Here is a 16971-nt window from a genome sequence, read left to right on the forward strand (position 1 = left end):
CTAAACTCTCACTCTCCCCCCCACGCTGCTTCCAACTCTTGTCTGGCACTCCTTGGTACATGTCCTGTAATAGTCATACATGCTTCTCAGGGACTCGATGAATTAAAGCACATCTCCAGACTTCCTCCCTAGGCACCCAGTCATAAGTCTTCTCTAGATCAGTGAATACAATCTTCATGTTGTATTGATCTTCTCAATATCTTTCCATCACCCTCTCCACTTGTCCCAAAACAAAAACTGGTGTCAGTTGTGTTTCTTCTGGGCACAAATCCAAACTGACTTTTGTGGATTTCCACTATTTTTCTCAAGACTCTGATCTACAACTCTTTTGAAGGTATGTGGTAGGACTTTAATTCCTCAGTAGTTTTTGCAATCTTGAATGTCTCCCTTTCCTTTAAAGATTGGTACAAAAATGCTTTGCCTCCATTGCCTTGGGTATTTTAGTAGATAATGCTCTGCTCAGGTTTACAAAGATAGGAGGAGGAAGAGAAGACTGTGAAACCTATATTTTTTTATTGCATGTATACAGCAGGGGCCTTCCTCCTCCAGGACTTCTGCAATGATGTATTTTTGCAAGGCAAGATTTTGCAGCATACAGCAACAATAACCGTAACCCTGCCAGGTGGCTCAGATCTACTGCATCGCAGGCATCTGAACTGCTGCTTCAAATGCCAATGGTGCACACAGTGGTTACTCTGGCGGATGCCAGCATTTCATTATATCTGTGCTCAACTGTTGTATTGTAATAATGCATAAGGGTAATGAGCAATGTATGGATTAGTATCATTGATCATCTAGAAACTATCCTCTGATTTGGCTTTTTGGGCAAAATACTGTGTAACAGACAATTATCTCAAAATGAAAACATGAGAGTGACTCTGACTTTCATATTCAAGAACTGAGATTGGAGTTGCTTCATATTCATACAAGTAGTATCATTGTGCTCCATTACACCAAGAGCTACCTTAAGGATTCTGCCACACTATAAAAATTCTACAGCACTCACGTGCTGTTGTTGGTTGTCTGCTTAAGTAGATGCTTATTGAACAAATAAGATATCAACGAATATCTATAGATACCCGAAAGGCCACCTGCTCTGCCTTGGCTCTTGGATAAGCAATCTTTCTTGGATAAATGGATGTATGTCTGCCCGTGCATTTTGGGGTGTAGATACTGCTGGATGGGTGCAAGTGGCTCTGGGGCAGCCTCAGCTACCTTGTCACCCCCCCCATCATCTTCTCAAGGGCAATTAGGGGCTGGCAACAAAATACTGGCCTTGCCAGTGTTGCCTGCATCTCAAAGAAGAGAAAAAGATAGGTTTCTCCTCATCCAAAAAGCAGAATGTGGCAGGATGACATCAGAGGCCAAAAAAGGCAGCAGTAAACAAATGGTCACAGGACTCTTGAAAAACTGCAATAATAAATGGGTGGAGGGAGAGCAGGAAAAGAAAAGCTTCTCCAATTACTTTTTTTTTAAAAAGGCACCTGCTCATTTTAAACCAGACTTCTGTACGGAAATCAGCACTTTGCAACCTTCAACATTCAAGTTAAATGAGCTGAGCTGCATAATATGGACAAAAAGAGGTTGAATTACATTATTAAAATCCTGATTAGTAAATCAGAACAAATGAAATAGGCAGATATTCAGCATGGTAGATCTCAATCCAATTTTCTAATTGACAATGCTCATTGACATTTCTTATAACCTGTATCCAAGCAGGTTTCAAATTCCAGATTTATTTTTAAATTGAAGTTCCCTTTCTTACCTTGGTAAAGACAATTGGGAACTGTATCCCATTACAACTTCTACAAGGTCAGTGGGGAAATCTAGCAACAACTTTTTTCAGCAAGTTAAACATCAAAAGATAGCTGACAGCAGGGAGCCATTTTAGAATGGTTTATTACATACAAGTATTCTATATTTTGAAAAATACTTCAAAGATCTGACCTTTAGGTACAATTGAGATTTTTTTGGATTTCCTTATTAAGACATACCTTGTAATCAGGGTCAGAAGCATATATTTCCCTCTTATAATACCCCTGACAATTTGCATCTTGGCAGACGGCCATAGGATCAGGAGCATATTTACACAATTCAACATATTCATTTATTTTGACCTATGGGATGACAAAAGCAGACTTTCTGTAGCCATATCATTTGTGCAAATAAAAACAGAATTCAAGTTACCTGTATTAAATATTTTACAGTCTCAGACAGTATTTGGAATAGGATATTAACTCAAGCCAAGTGGTATGGTTACAAAGCAAAAGGAGTGTTAACTAAGGTACTTTAAAAAAAATCAATGGAAGCAGATTGGCGGCATTTTCATCAGTTATTTATACTGAAGCAACATCTTTTGACATTTTAATAATGACACTACAGTAATTAATTTTACTGAAAAATCCCCAACAGTGAGGTGATAATGAGTATGCTTTTTACATGGAAGAGCAGTCACGTAAAACATAACTGGGAAAAAGCCCAAAGCAAAGTTTTGCTTTCTGCACCACTGCAAGTGTGGCTAAATTAACCCAATTAGTTATATTTATAATGCCTGCAAAAGCACAGAAGACAAAGTTTTGGGTGACAACTTCTAATGTGCCTCATCTCCACTGGTACCAACTCAGAAGAAAAAAATAAAAGAATAATCTGGTGTGGTTATATTACTAACCGTGAATCTTCACTGAACAATCAAAAAAAGAAGATTGGGAGAAAATACTTCTTGCAATAACTAACATCATAGACCCATCACTGAGTCAGATACTAATTGGCACTTGATGAAAATAAGAGGTGTCTCAAACCGAAAAAGCAAGACGACTTGCATTACTATAGCATCTTTCATGACCACTGGGCACCTCAAAGTGACTTGCAGCCAATAAAGTACTTGTAAAGTGTTATCTTGGTTCTGGAAAGCGTGGCAGCTAATTTGTGGACAGCAAGCTCCTACATGCAGCAATGTGATAATGACCAGATAATCTGTTCATGCAGTGTTGATGAAGTAAGTGATAAATATTGGCAAGGACACCAGGGATAACTCCCTTGCTCTTCTTTGAGTTAGTACCACAGGATATTTTACATCACCTAAAAGGGCAGACAGGGCCACAGTCTAACATCTCATTCAAAAGATGGTACCTCCAGCAGTGCACTCCTTTAATACCATAATGTAACATCAGCCTTGATTTTTGTGCTCAAGTCTTGCAAGTGGGGCTTGAATATGGAACCGTTTTACTCAAAGGCAAATGGGGATGGTAGGATAGTGGTAATGTTAATGGACTAGTATTCAGAGGCTTGGATTACTGCTCCACAGACATGAGTTCAAATCTCACCACGGCGGCTAGAATAAAAAGCCAGTCTCAGTAATAACCATCATGAAACTACCAGATTGTCATAAAAACCTTTCGGGTTCACTAATTCCCTCTGGGAGGGAAATTTGCTATCAAAGCGGCTCTGAAGTCCAACCTCATTCGGTTGTGGATGGTGGTGGACAATTAAACAACTCACTGGAGGAGGAGGCAGCTCCAGAAACATCGCTAATGGGTGAGTCGAGCATGTGAGACCAAAAGACAAGGCTGAAGCATGTGCAACCATCTTCAGCCAGAACTGCCAAGTAGATGATCATCTGAGCATTACAGATACCAAACTTCAGTCAATTCAATTCACTCCACATGACATCAAGGAACGACTGAAAGCACTGGATACAGCAAAGGCTATTGGCCCTGATGATATTCTGGCTGTTGTATAAAGACTTGCGATCCAAAAGTAACCACAACCCAGGCTAATCTGCTACAACAGCTACAACACTGGCATCTACCTGACAGTACAGAAAATTGCCCAGGTGTGTTCTGTTCACAAAAAGCAGGACAAGTCCATCCAGCCAATTATCGCCCAATCAGCCTCGACTTGATCATCAGCAAAGTGATAGAAGGTGTTACTGACACTGCTATCAAGCAGCACTGTACAGCAATAACCTGCACACCAATACTCAGTTTTAGTTCCATCAGGATAACTCAGCTCCAGACCTCATTACTGTCTTGGTCCAAACATGGACATAAGAGCTGAATTCCAGAGGTGAGAGGAGAGTGACAGCCCTTGACATCAAGGCAGCATTTGACCGAGTTATCAAGAAGCCCCAGCAAAATTTAAGCCAATTGGAAGCGAAGGGAAAACTCTCCATTGAGTCATACCTCACACAAAAGGAAGATGGTTGTGGTTGTTGGAGGCCATTGCTGCAGGAGCTCCTTAGAGCAATGACCTTGGACCAACCATCTTCACATGCTTCATCAATGGTCTTCTTTCCAAAATAGGTCAGAAGTGAAATGATAACTCATAACTGCAGTGTTCAGTAAAATCTATATCTCTTTGGATACTGAAGCAGTCTGTGTCCACATGCAGAAAAACCTGGACACATTCAGGTTTGGGCTGATGAGTAACAAGTAACATTTGCGCTACACAAGAGTGGGGCAATGGCCGTCTCTAACAAGAAATAATCTAACCACCTCCCCTTGATTTTCACTGGCATTACCATTACTGAATCCACCACCATCAACATCCTGGGGGGCTATCATTTAACCAGAATCTTAATTCACTCGATGCAACAGCAGGTCAGAGGCTGGGATTCCTGTGGCAAGTAACTCTACTACTGGCTCCTCAAAACCTGTCTCTACAAGACACAAATCAGGAATGTGATGGAATACTCTGCTCTTACTCAGATGAATACAGCTCGAACAACAATGAAGTAGTTTGACACCATCAAGGATAAAGCAGCCAGCTTGATTGGCACCCCAATTACCACCTTAAACAGTCACACCCTCCGTCACCATCGCATCATGGCTGTAAGTGTGTATCATCTACAAGATACAATTAAGCAAGTTCCCAAGGCCTCTTTAACAGCCCCTTCCAAACCCACAACCTCTACCACCCAGAAAAAAAAGGCAGCAGACGTATGGGAACACCACCATCTGCCTGTTCCCCTCCAAATGACCCATCATCCTGACCTCCAAATATATAGTCTTTCTTTCATCGTCACTGGGTCAAAATCTTGGAACTCCCTTCCTAACAACACTGTGGGTATGCACTCAAGGCAGTGGCTCAAGGACAATTAGAATTGGGCATTAAATGTTGGCCTTGTCAGTGACGTTTACATCTTATGAATGAATTTTAAAAAACCCTTACTGGAAAATTTTCTGGTTTAATCTCTTCCGCTTTTAACACCACATCAGCCCACTCTATTGATGGTGGGTTATCTTCAAATTCTTGCTTTGATTTTTGAAACCATTTTATAGCAACTTCAAATCTGCAAAAGAGATTTTGAACCTTAGATCACTGCTCATATAAGCACATAGAGATACATGAATTTGGTTAGATCAGAGCTGAAATTAGTACAACATATAATCAAAAGGCTATGAAAGTCTATATAATTTAATTTATGGAAAATTTGAAAGGACACTATGGCTTTAGACCAATGTCTCACTAACATGAATTGCCAATTTTGAGTCAAACATCAATAATTCTTTGATTCTTTAAAAAAAAATCTTTGGAGATGCTGCTCACACAAGCTTCAGGATCCAATGGAGAGACACCAACCAGAAAAATACAGAAATGGATAAAAGGAAACAAGGGGGAGAGACACAAAAATCAAAATAGAGAAAGGAACTTTTAACTGTGAGGAAGCATCTTTTTATAATGGGAAATTAATAATTGGAAACCAGGAAGCTACAGAAGCTTTGAACAGGTATTTTGTATCCGGCTTCACTGTAGAAGACACAAAACATCTGAAGAATACTTGAAACTCAAGAGGTAAAAGGGATGGAGGAACTTAAAAAAAAATCACACTCGCTAAGGTAAAGGTGCTGGGAGAGCTACTAGAACTAAGGGCTAACATGTCCTCTGGGCTGGATGGCTTGCATCCTATGGATTTAAAAGAAGTGGCTGCAGATTTGGTAGATCATCTTTAGAGTAGAGATAGTGGAAGATGTGATCTTCCAAAATTCCCTAGATTCTGGAAGGGTCCCAGCAGATTGAAAAGCCACAGCTGTAACATCTCTAGTCAAGAAAGGGGACAGACGGAAAGCAGAAAACTATAGGTCAGTTAGCCTAACATCTGTCATAGGAAAATGCTAGAATCCATTATTAAGGAGGGTTTAGTAGGGTACTTAGAAAATCATAATACAGTCAGGCAGAGTCGACATGATTTTGTAAAGTTTGACTAATTTTGTAGAGTTTTCCGAGAAAGTAACAAGAAAGGAGGATAAGGGGGAACCTATTGATGTGGTGCGCTTGGATTTCTAAAAGGCATTTGATAAGGTGCTACAAAGGTTACTACATAAAATAAGAACTCATGGTGTAAGGGGTAACATATTAGCATGGATAGAGGATTGGTTAGTTAACAGGAAGCAGAGAATAAGGATAAATGGGTAATTTTTGGGTTGGCAAGCTGTAACTAGTGGGGTGCCTCAAGGATCAGTGCTGGGGCCTCAACTATTTACGATCTATATCAATGACTTGGATGAAGGGACCGAATATACGGTAGCTAACTTTGCTGATGACAAGATAGGTAGAAAAGTAAGTTGTCAAGAGGAGGTAAAGAGTCTACAAAGGGACATGGATAGGTTAAGTGAGTGAACAAAAATTTGGCAGGTGAAGCATAAATGTGGGAAAATGCGAACTTGTCCACTTTGGCAGGAAGAATAGAAAAGCAATATATTATTTGAGTGGAGGGAGATTGTAGAGCTCTATGGTTCAGGGGAATCTGGGTGTCCAGGTACATGAATCACAATGGGTTAGTATGCAGGTGCATTAAGTGATTAGTAAGGCAAATGGAATGTTGGCATTTATTGCAAGGGGAAGAGAGTATAAATGTAGGGAAGTTTTGCTACAGCTGCACACGGCCTTAGTTAGAACGCATCTGAGTACTGTATACAGTTTTGACCTCCTCACTTAAGAAAGGATATAACTGCATCAGAAGCAGTTCAGAGAAAGCTCATTTGACTGATTCCTGAGATGAAGGGGTTGCATATGAGAAAAGGTTCAGCCTATACCCATTGGAGTTTAGAAGAATGAAAGATGATCTTATTGAAATATATAAGATCCTGAGGGGATTTGACAGGGTTGATGCTGAGAGGATGTCTAGAGCTAGGGGACACAGTTTAAAAATTAGGGGTCTCCCATTTATGACTTCGGAATTCTCTTCCCCAGAGAGCATTAGGGGTAGAAAAGTAAGTTGTCAAGTTCTAACCTATTGCATATATTCAAAGCCGAGTTAAATTTTTGATCGAAAAGGGAGTCAAAGGTTACGCAGGGGTAGACAGGAAAGTGGAGTTGAGGCCACAACTCAAATCAGCCATAATTTTATCAAATGGCATAGCAGCTTGAGGGGCCAAATGGCCTATTCCTAATTCTTGTGTTAAAAAATATGCTTTTAAAAAATAAGATTTAAAAAACTGCTGCATCATCAGCAGTTTAAATTATTTCGGACATTAGGGCTTGGGGAAGAGATGAATAGCTCTGGTCACGTCAAGGATAATCTTCATGATTTATCATACATTGCAATTCCTTCCCCTGGGTTTGCAATTTTCAAAGCAGGCTAATCTTGGCTACTTCGTTAAATTAAGCTTGAATGCCTTGATGCCCCACAGCTTTAATGCTTTATAGTAACAGTATGCTCTGACATTTAACGCTGTATTGCACATTTGAGGTCTTAGACTTTCACTGAAAGCAAGCACTTCCAGTCTACTAAACCATGCTTCCCAATACCACATTTATACATAAACGTCTAACATTATAAATTCCTATAGCCACACTTAAAACAGATTTATCTACCCAAACTTACAACCCTGTAATTGCATGAATGGGATATAGGATGGCTTTTCCCCAAAAATTAGTTCTTACAACATTTTTTATTGATGCACATTTTCCCCCTCAGTAACTGAAACTTCTAACATCCAAAATAATGGTTTGAACAAAATATATCTTACAATAGCATAAGTAAATCTTTTCAATGGTTGTCTTGTGTCTTTTATTACATTCGCAGAATATAAAGAGATTAATACTAACTTCTGTACTGTTAAGCTAATTTTATTATAGTATATGTTATTCTACATAGGAAGAAACCTTGATTTATTTCTTAAGGTCCTGCCCCCCAGCCCCCACCACACATGAAACAAACCCAGAAATGTAAATTAATATCACAAAACATACAAGCATACAAAACAGGGCATAAGTACTTGATGAACTTGACCATCAAGTTCAGATGGTCTCGTTCAAACTCAATGTTTGTTTCCAATGCAGGTAAATTCCTGCATGTGTATTTAATTTTAATACCCAATTTCAAGCTCAGATTAAAAGCAAAATACTGCGGATGCTGGCAATCTGAAATAAAAACAGAAAATGCTGGAAAAGCTCAGCAGGTCTGACAGCATCTGTGGAGAGAGAAACAGAGTAAACATTTTGAGTCTGTATGACCCTTTTTCAGAGCTCAGATTCCTTACCTATTTTGCTTGTAGTATAAACAGCCAAATGAATGATAGACTATGTACAGAAAACTCTGACATTCTGGTGTCTCCTTTGTCATTTTTTCAATTGTCTTAATCTGCTTTTCAGCTTCAGACAGATCCTACAGAGATAAAATTACATAAAATGGCTGCAAAGCAAATAACACAAAATCTCCAGGAACCGCGGGCTAAAATCCGAATAATGCCAATAAATGAGTGCAATTCATGATCTGCCTGCACTGGTTCCAGTGGAGGCGGGCAGCAGACAAATTCAGTGCTGCCCACTTGTTTCCATGATTGCAGCTTAGGGCCGAGCAGCTGTTGCACTGCTGGCTGCCTCTGTGTGTTGCTTGTTGTCTCTTTGCTCATTGGGGAGCTGAACAGTGCTGTGCTGCCAGCATATGGGGTAGCCAACTGTCTGTTCTTAAAGGTGTCTCTTAAAGGGAAGCTGCACTGAATGGCAGGAGGCTGCTGCTGAGTATTACTGCTGCAATTCTAAACAAGGAAAATGGAACACCAGGGCAAAAGGGGAGGCTTCAGGGCTGCTGTTGCGGCACTGGAGGCCTTAGTGCTGTAGGTGAACAGGAGGCGAACAAGAGGAGAAATACCATGATTTCGCAGGAGGCAGAAGCCCTTTAAGATCAACTTTCAGAAGGAATTAAGATCAGGTGACCATTTCTCAGTGTCTGAACCTATGTACTTGTCAGTTGTGACATTAGATGTCCAGTGACCTCGCACAGATGGTCAACGTCAGTGAATACGTCCTCATGTGACATTTCCTGCCCCTACAGCCTCTGACGCTGCTCAATTCACCTCACACCCATCAGCAGCCCCTGGCACTCAGGACTCACACCTTACATCCACATACCACACTTCACCCACATGTATCTTCCAACACTGCCAGCCTCACACCTACCTCTCACCAGCTATACCTCCAGCTATTCAGCTATGGCAGGCACATCGCCCTAACACAGTGCAACACATTCTTCCTGGTCTCGTTCAGAACAGGATGGCACAAAATAGAAGCGAGAGCAGAATAGAGCCACTGGGCAATAAGGACACTTGCATCTTGTAAGCTCTTCAGAAAGAAGGTGGCTCTCTGCATCATGGGGCCTGTTGCAATAGAGTGCATGGCATCCAATGTTGCTGAAACATTACTGGTGTGTTGAGCAAGCTGCAGATGGTGTAACCATGGACTTTTGGCAAGATGTCAAAGTCTTAGGGAAGGTGCAAAAGAGATTTGGTAGCAGGGATGAGGGACTTCAGTCATTTGGAGAGACTGTTGAAGCAGGGAGGTTTGATAGAAGTGTTCAAATCATGAGTGGTTTTAACTTGTTTCTAGTATCATGAGGGCTAGCAACCAGAGGACACAAATTTAAGTTGATTGACAAGAGAAGCAGAAGCAACATGAGGAAACATTTTTTTCCCCCCCTCACAGCGAGTTGGTGTGATCTGGAATGCAGTGCCTGAAAGGTTGTCGATAGTAACTTCAAAAGTAAAAAGGATAAATACTCATGTTGCCTCTGATTCTTTTGCCTATTAAATATATTTAAATATGCAAGTCTCAAGATCCCATCATTGAGACATCTAAAGAACCTATTATATGGCTGGCAGCTGTGGGATGTCAGCACTATCAGCATATTACAACATGCGTTGGCAGTGGTGGGAGCTCCTAAAAGACATCACATCAGCGGTGACCTGAAAGGTGGCAGCATTTTAAACAATGAACCCAGAACAGTATGCCAAGGTATGAAATACTAAAAGCAGCTGAAGCCAAACTAGAGACATGTGCACCGAAGAAGGAAACTTGAATAAACGGTTGGAGAAAGTTCATTACAGGCTTGGAAGTGAGGAATCCGCCAGAGTTCATTACAGTAAATTGCAAGAACCTGAGTGACACAGTTCATGAGACGGGGGTGAGCAAAGTTCTAAAAAACAAGCTGCACTTACATTATGTAATAGGTGGCAGTCCCAGAGCTCAGTAGATTGCAGCCACCGGTGGCCACGCTGCACTGAGGTTTAAAAAAAAAAATCAGGTAAGAGAAAAACCTGCAGGGCACAGTAAGAACAAGAAAACCTGCAGAGTTTAAAAGAAGAAATGGCTGCAGAGTTGACAGCTGGCAACTTTTTTTTTTAAAGAAGCGCGCACCCGCCAAAACTCTCGGAGCGCGGGACATTCAAAATGCATGGGACACATTCAAAATGCAAAGGATGCACAGAGTGAAACAAAACAGGAAAGAGTTGCCACAAAATCAATTTTTAGTGCCCAGAAAATAAATGCTGCAGTATTTTCTTCACATTTTTTTTCAAAAAACTGAAACGCGCGTTCGCCAGAAAGGCTGCCAAAATCGAAAAAGTGCAGTAAAATCAGACAGAGAAACTGGCAGCTGCAGAAACAACCTGAGAGTGCACTGACAGCTCTTAAAGCCATAACGACATTTAAAGCGGTAACTACAAAAGGAAAAACAAGCCACATATGGAAAATTAGATGAACCAGATCCATTTGTGCTACGGAAAGGACTAACTCAGACGAAAAAGAGTGGGAGTCTTGGAGAAGACAATTTTTAGTTTACAGAAGAACTACAAAATTAAGTAAGGAATCAAAAGAAGTACAAGTTGATAAGTTTTTATTCATGTTTGATTCATTTGCTAGAGAAATACTCCACAGCCAATATTAGACAACATTTGGTGAGATATTAAAAGGCTTTGACAGATATTTAAAGCTCAAAGTTGTGGAGAACGCAGACCCTAGAGGAAAGTCTAGCATACTCCCAATAAAGTGCCAAGGGCAACAAGAGACCCCAGAGCGAGGGCAACAAAAGACCCCAAAGCGAGGGTGACAGACAACCCCAGAGAGAGGGAGCCAAAAGACACTACAGCAAGGGAGACAGATGACAATGCAGAGCGAGCAGATGGCAATGAATGAAGGAAAGCTATCTGAGGTAACTCAAAAGAAGCAAAGATGTGCAAAAAGTATATTAAGCTGTTCTACAGGAAAATGTTTGCATTATAGCTAAACTGGAAGATTTGAAGTGCAAGATTCAAGCTGAGTATATACACCTTTGAAAATGCATGAAAACTGGTCTTCAATGAACTGAACAAATACATTTCAGAGACAGCACAAAGGTAGCAGGAGGAGATAATGATCCTCAATTCCACAGTTGGAAAATCAAAGCAGGAGTTGGGAAAACTCAACCAGATGTACAGCCAGGCAAAACAGCAGGCAGAAAAGGCAATCAAAGAAATTGCGACCCTGAAGGACTCCTTGAAGGATCAATAGGTAGCCATGGAAAAATGAGAAGAGCTACAGAGGATGTTGAATATTATTTCAAAAAAAGCTGCATTGGCACTATCAGTAGCAATGAAACGATGCACTGAAGCCCAGAGTGATTTGGCAAGAGATCAATAAGAAAATAAACAATTGAAAGGATTGATTGTCCTTCAAGATCAAATGCAAAAGGAATGCATAACCATTCAGCAATATGAAGACTATCTTAAACAGCAGAATGGAAGCACAGCAAAAGAAACTCGAGGAGTCTATGCTGAATTACAGGAAAGTTCAAGATGAAGCAAGCGAGCTTTGCAAAGAAAAGGAAAACCTGTTGACAGACCTTCACATGCTACAGAAATCCATTAGGACAAAGTTTATTCCTCTGGAAAATTATGAAGAGAAGGAAAATAAATTTAATGACCCCCTGAACAAACTGAAGAACCAGTTGGCAGAGAAGACTCAGCAATGTTCTATATTCCAGGAGGAAGCCGAAAGCTACAAGAAACAGACTGAAGAGCTGGAGAAGCGGTTGAATAAAAAAGAGATGACTTTGAAAGGAAAAGGCATACAACTTTTCAACTGCAAGACGATAATGAAGCAATGAATTGCACAATTACAGAACTGAAACAAGACAAGACTTTGCTGGGGACAGACCTGGCTAACAGTGCAACCAAAATGAAGGACAAAGATGAAGTTCTGTTGCCGACAGAGAAAGAAAACACAGCCATGAGATCATAAAGTGTACTCCGACACTGAAGCACAAGGTGCTAGAAGAAGAAAAAGCTGAGCCGAATGAGAAGATTCATAAGCTTGCAAAAGGATTTGAAAACGAAACAGCAAATAAATGTTTGGCTGAAATTATAAAACAAGTGGAAATGAAAGTTCCATCTGCGAACCATGTATGTCCAGCAAGAACATGGCGGGCACCGCAGAAAAGGAAAATTCGTTGTCGACTCTAGGAATGAACATTCTCCTCAGAAGGAACAGGACAAACCCACCGTGTCCGAAAAAAGCAGACGATTCGTTAATAAAGAGAAACGCTACTTGAAGGAGCGTAAAAAGCGAATCAAATGAAGATAGCTAAGTACCAGAAACACAGAGTACTACTTCCTTTCCTCCAAATGTGACAGACCCAAATGTGGAAGAACTGTCAAGCCTCGGGACCTTATGAATTTGTAAAGACAGAGACTTGAGGTGGGGGAGCAAGGATAGCAAGTAAAGAAAGTATTATAAACAGTTAAACGCTGTTGGAAGGGAGGAAAGTTTACTTTGGAGAAGAAAGGGGGATATCGTAGCATGTGCTGGATGCCATTGTAATGTAAAGGTGTTCGATAGAGCAAGGGTTAATGTGGAACTGGAGAATAGCACTGCCCACAGTGTGATGTATTGAGTCACATGGTAATAGACTGAGATTACAGTCTAGAGAGAACACTCTGGAACCAGTCTGTTTGGAGGCAACAGCACCATGCATGACAGCAATCTGGGATCTGTAAATAATTAAATGTTAACAATAAACAGGTCATGTTTAAATATACAAGTCTCAAGATCTCATCACGGGAACATCTAAAGAATCCATATTACAACAGCAATCAGGAACAATTTTGTAGAAAGCAGTCAGATAACTTGCAATGTTGAATACAGGATACATTCCAACTTACCAATAATCTTTCCCTGTTCAACTTTTCTTCATAAGAACTCTATTACCTGTAGCATTCTAATTGTCAATTCTACTCACTATTACTGGTCCTACACTTATTATTTGTTTCAAGGATGTGGGTAGTGTTGACAAGTGCCTATTTATTGCCAATCCTTAGATACCCTGAAAACGAACTATCAGGTCATCTTCAGTATTTGTGAGATATGGCACTTTCAGAAAATGTTAAGTAGGGACTTGACATTATATCTTGCAGACCTTTGGTCACTCCGCCTCTCCACTGCATGACAACACTAAAAGCATTTAAAGATGATTTTGAAGCATTTTGCTAGGTGCCACTATTATAAAAACAAGTTCAGAGTATCTGGCAAAATTCCATTTCATGTTAATTAATATTACAAACTCTATTATTAGGGACAAGTGACCAAAATTTGGTCAAAGGGATAGGTCTTAAAGGATCATATTAAAGGAGGAGAGGTGTATAGAGACATAATTCTAGTACTTGGGGCCTAGAGAGCTGACGACAGCTTTCAATTGTGGAGCAAAGAAAATAGGGGAATGCTCAAAAAGCCAAATTTGACCAATGTAAAAATCTTGGAGGGCTTGTAGGAGGTTACTAATGGAGTTCTGCAGGGGTCAGTGTTGGGACCACAACTTTTCACTTTATACATTAATGATCTAGATGAAGGAACTGAGGGCATTCTGGCTAAGTTTGCTGATGATACAAAGATAGGTGGAGGAATAGGTAGTATTGAGGAGGCGGGGAGGCTGCAGAATGATTTAGACAGGTTAGGAGAATGGGAAAAGAAGTGGCAGATGGAATACAACGTGGGGAAGTGTGAGGTCATGTACTTTGGTAGGAAGAATAGAGGCATAGACTATTTTCTAAATTGGGAGAATTCAGAAATCTGGAGTGCAAAGGGACTTGGGAGTCCTAGTCCAGGATTCTCTTAAGGTTAACTTGCAGGTTGAGTCGGTAGTTAGGAAGGCAAATGCAATGTTGGCATTTATTTCAAGAGGACTAGAATATAAAAGCAGTGATGTGCTGCTGAGGCTTTATAAGGCTCTGGTCAGACCACGTTTAGAATATTGTGAGCAATTTTGGGCCCCGTATCTCAGGAAGGATGTGCTGGCCCTGGAGAGGGTCCAGAGGAAGTTCACGAGAATGATCCCAGGAATGAAAGGCTTAACATATGAGGAATGTTTGAGGACTCTGGGTCTATACTCGATGGAGTTTAGAAGGATGTGGGGGGATCTGATTGAAACTTACAGAATACTGAAAGGCCTGGATAGAGTGGACGTCGGAGGATGTTTCCATTAGTAGGAGAGACTAGGACCTGAGGGCACAGCCTCAGAGTAAAGGGAAGACCTTTTAGAACAGAGATGAGGAGAAACTTCTTTATCCAGAGAGTGGTGAATCTATGGAATTCATTGCCACAGAAGGCTGTGGAGGCCAGGTCATTGAGTGTATTTAAGACCAAGATAGATAGGTTCTTGACTGGTAAGGGGGATCAAAGGTTATGGGGAGAAGGCGGGAGAATGGGGTTGAGAAACTTATCAGCCATGATTGAATGGCAGGGCAGACTCGATGGGCCGAATGGCCTAATTTCTGCTCCTATGTCTTATGGTTACAGTGAGTAGAAGGAGGAAGGCCATGAAAGGATTTGAATACAAAAATATTAATTTCAAATTGAGCCATTGTTGGGCAATGACAGAGAATGTGACTAAATGTAAGTTGGGATGTGGGTGTCATTCACTACAAGAGGTTGTGCTGGAAAAATTAATCCAGGCTGGTCTTTTGGTTTAAGCTAGTTTATTTTCAAGACAACTCTTCAGTACTACTGACTTCCAAGTAGCTTCCACACAAAGCATTCCAGCTGTATCTTTTTATTCTATTTAGATGGGATAATCAATGCTCATCACCTGTTTAACTTGCAATTTTTTTAACAAGGTGATTGCCATATTAACAGTGGGCAGCAGAATTTTAGGTGAACTGAAATTTATGGAGGATGGGAAATGGTAGGGCCAGCTAGGAGATCATTGGTATGCTTTTATATTGTCCAGAATGAACTATTCTAAATGTTTTCCTGGTTGGCCTTCCATCCTCCATAAACTTCATCTTATTTAAAACTCTACCCCCAGTTTAAAATTCTCATCTTTGTATTTAATTTGCTTCATGGTCTCACAACCCTGCTTCCAACTCTAACGTCCTCCAGTCCTACGACCCCATCCCCCGCAACTCTGACCTCTTGTGCATCCCTTCCTCCCCTTTCTTGCTGATCATACCAGCAGCCATCTAAATGCTATGCTCTTAAAACTCTTCAGCTCCATCTGCTCCATTGTGGCCTTCCTTAAAATCCACATCATAAGTAAAGCTTTTAGTCAACCCTTTCAGTATCTCAGTCAGCATTCATTTGTGTCCTATTATCCATCTGTGATGTGCCCTGGGACATTTATGTTTACACTAGAGGTGATATATAAAATACATGTTGCTGTCAAATGTTAACACAGTTTAGCACACAATCCTTTTATGTTTCAGTAAAAATGTAAACACTCGTTGGCTACTTTAAGTAGCAGTACTTTATCAAACCTTTGTTTAAGCTCTCCTAAAATCTTGGATACTATAAAACAAAGCATTTGGATTTGGAAGTAACAGCCTACTAATGGGTAAACCTCAACAGTTTGAAACAAATTTTAATGGGATAAAAATGTACCTGTGCCTGGCCTCTAGAACAGAGAGTCATAACGAAGTAATGCAATAGTAAAAGATATTGTACTTCACTTAGCTGTCGCACCTAAGAGCAAGAAACAGGAATAGAATTAAATCTGCAGAATTGTTTTTCTACAAACTTCTGCAAGAAAATAAATATATAGCGCATTACATGACTGCAGGACACCCAAACTGCTTTACAGCCAATCAAGTACTTTTCAAGGGTATTTACAGTTGTAATGTAGAAAACTGAGCAGCCAATTTGTACACAAGCAACAATGGGATAATGACCAATTAACCTGCCTTTGCGATAAATATTGGCCAGGAAATATAGGAAAACGCCTCTGCTTTTCTAGTGCAGGGCTGCTGGCGTTTATTAATATTCCTGGTCTTGTTGGCAAAAATGATTAGACAAAAAAATCTAAGCTCCAGGTATCCTATCTATACATAATTACAGACATATAAGTACATATATTGCTTCCACACTAAAATCATTTGTAGAATAAATAATCACTAACATCACTTTCTCAACTGACTCAACAAACCAATTCCATTCTTTTTTTTATTCTTTCATGGGATGTGGACATTGCTGCAAAGCCAGCATTGGTTGCCCATCTTTAATTGCCTTTGAGAAGGTGGTGGTGAGCTTCTTCAACCACTGTAGTCTATGTAGTGTAGCTACACCCATGGTGCTGTTAGGAAGGCAGTTCCAGGATTCTGATACAGCGCCAATGAAGGAACAGGGATATAGTTTCAAGCCAGGATAGTATGTGGCTTGGAGGGGAACTTGCAGGTAGTGATGCTTCTTGCTGCTCTTGCCCTAGGTGGTAGAGGTAACAGGTTTGGAAAG

At 40.5% G+C, this 16971-nt stretch overlaps 1 protein-coding gene across 8 annotated transcripts in view; it reads right to left on the reverse strand.

Annotated features, from left to right (window-relative positions):
• Positions 1–16971, reverse strand: part of LOC144691685 (E3 ubiquitin-protein ligase DZIP3-like) — a 113258-nt gene that overhangs the window by 69309 nt on the left and 26978 nt on the right. For all 8 annotated transcript variants that reach the window (XM_078560020.1, XM_078560024.1, XM_078560023.1 and 5 more), the window contains exons 4-7: positions 16126–16206; positions 8484–8608; positions 5170–5290; positions 1995–2117 (exon numbers count right to left, since the gene is read on the reverse strand). In XM_078560020.1, coding sequence (XP_078416146.1) covers positions 1995–2117; positions 5170–5290; positions 8484–8608; positions 16126–16206 — 450 coding nt within the window. The remainder of the gene's footprint in view (positions 1–1994; positions 2118–5169; positions 5291–8483; positions 8609–16125; positions 16207–16971) is intronic.

Source organism: Cetorhinus maximus, chromosome 16 (assembly GCF_964194155.1).
Source record: "Cetorhinus maximus chromosome 16, sCetMax3.hap1.1, whole genome shotgun sequence".
Taxonomy (NCBI): Eukaryota; Metazoa; Chordata; class Chondrichthyes; order Lamniformes; family Cetorhinidae; genus Cetorhinus; species Cetorhinus maximus.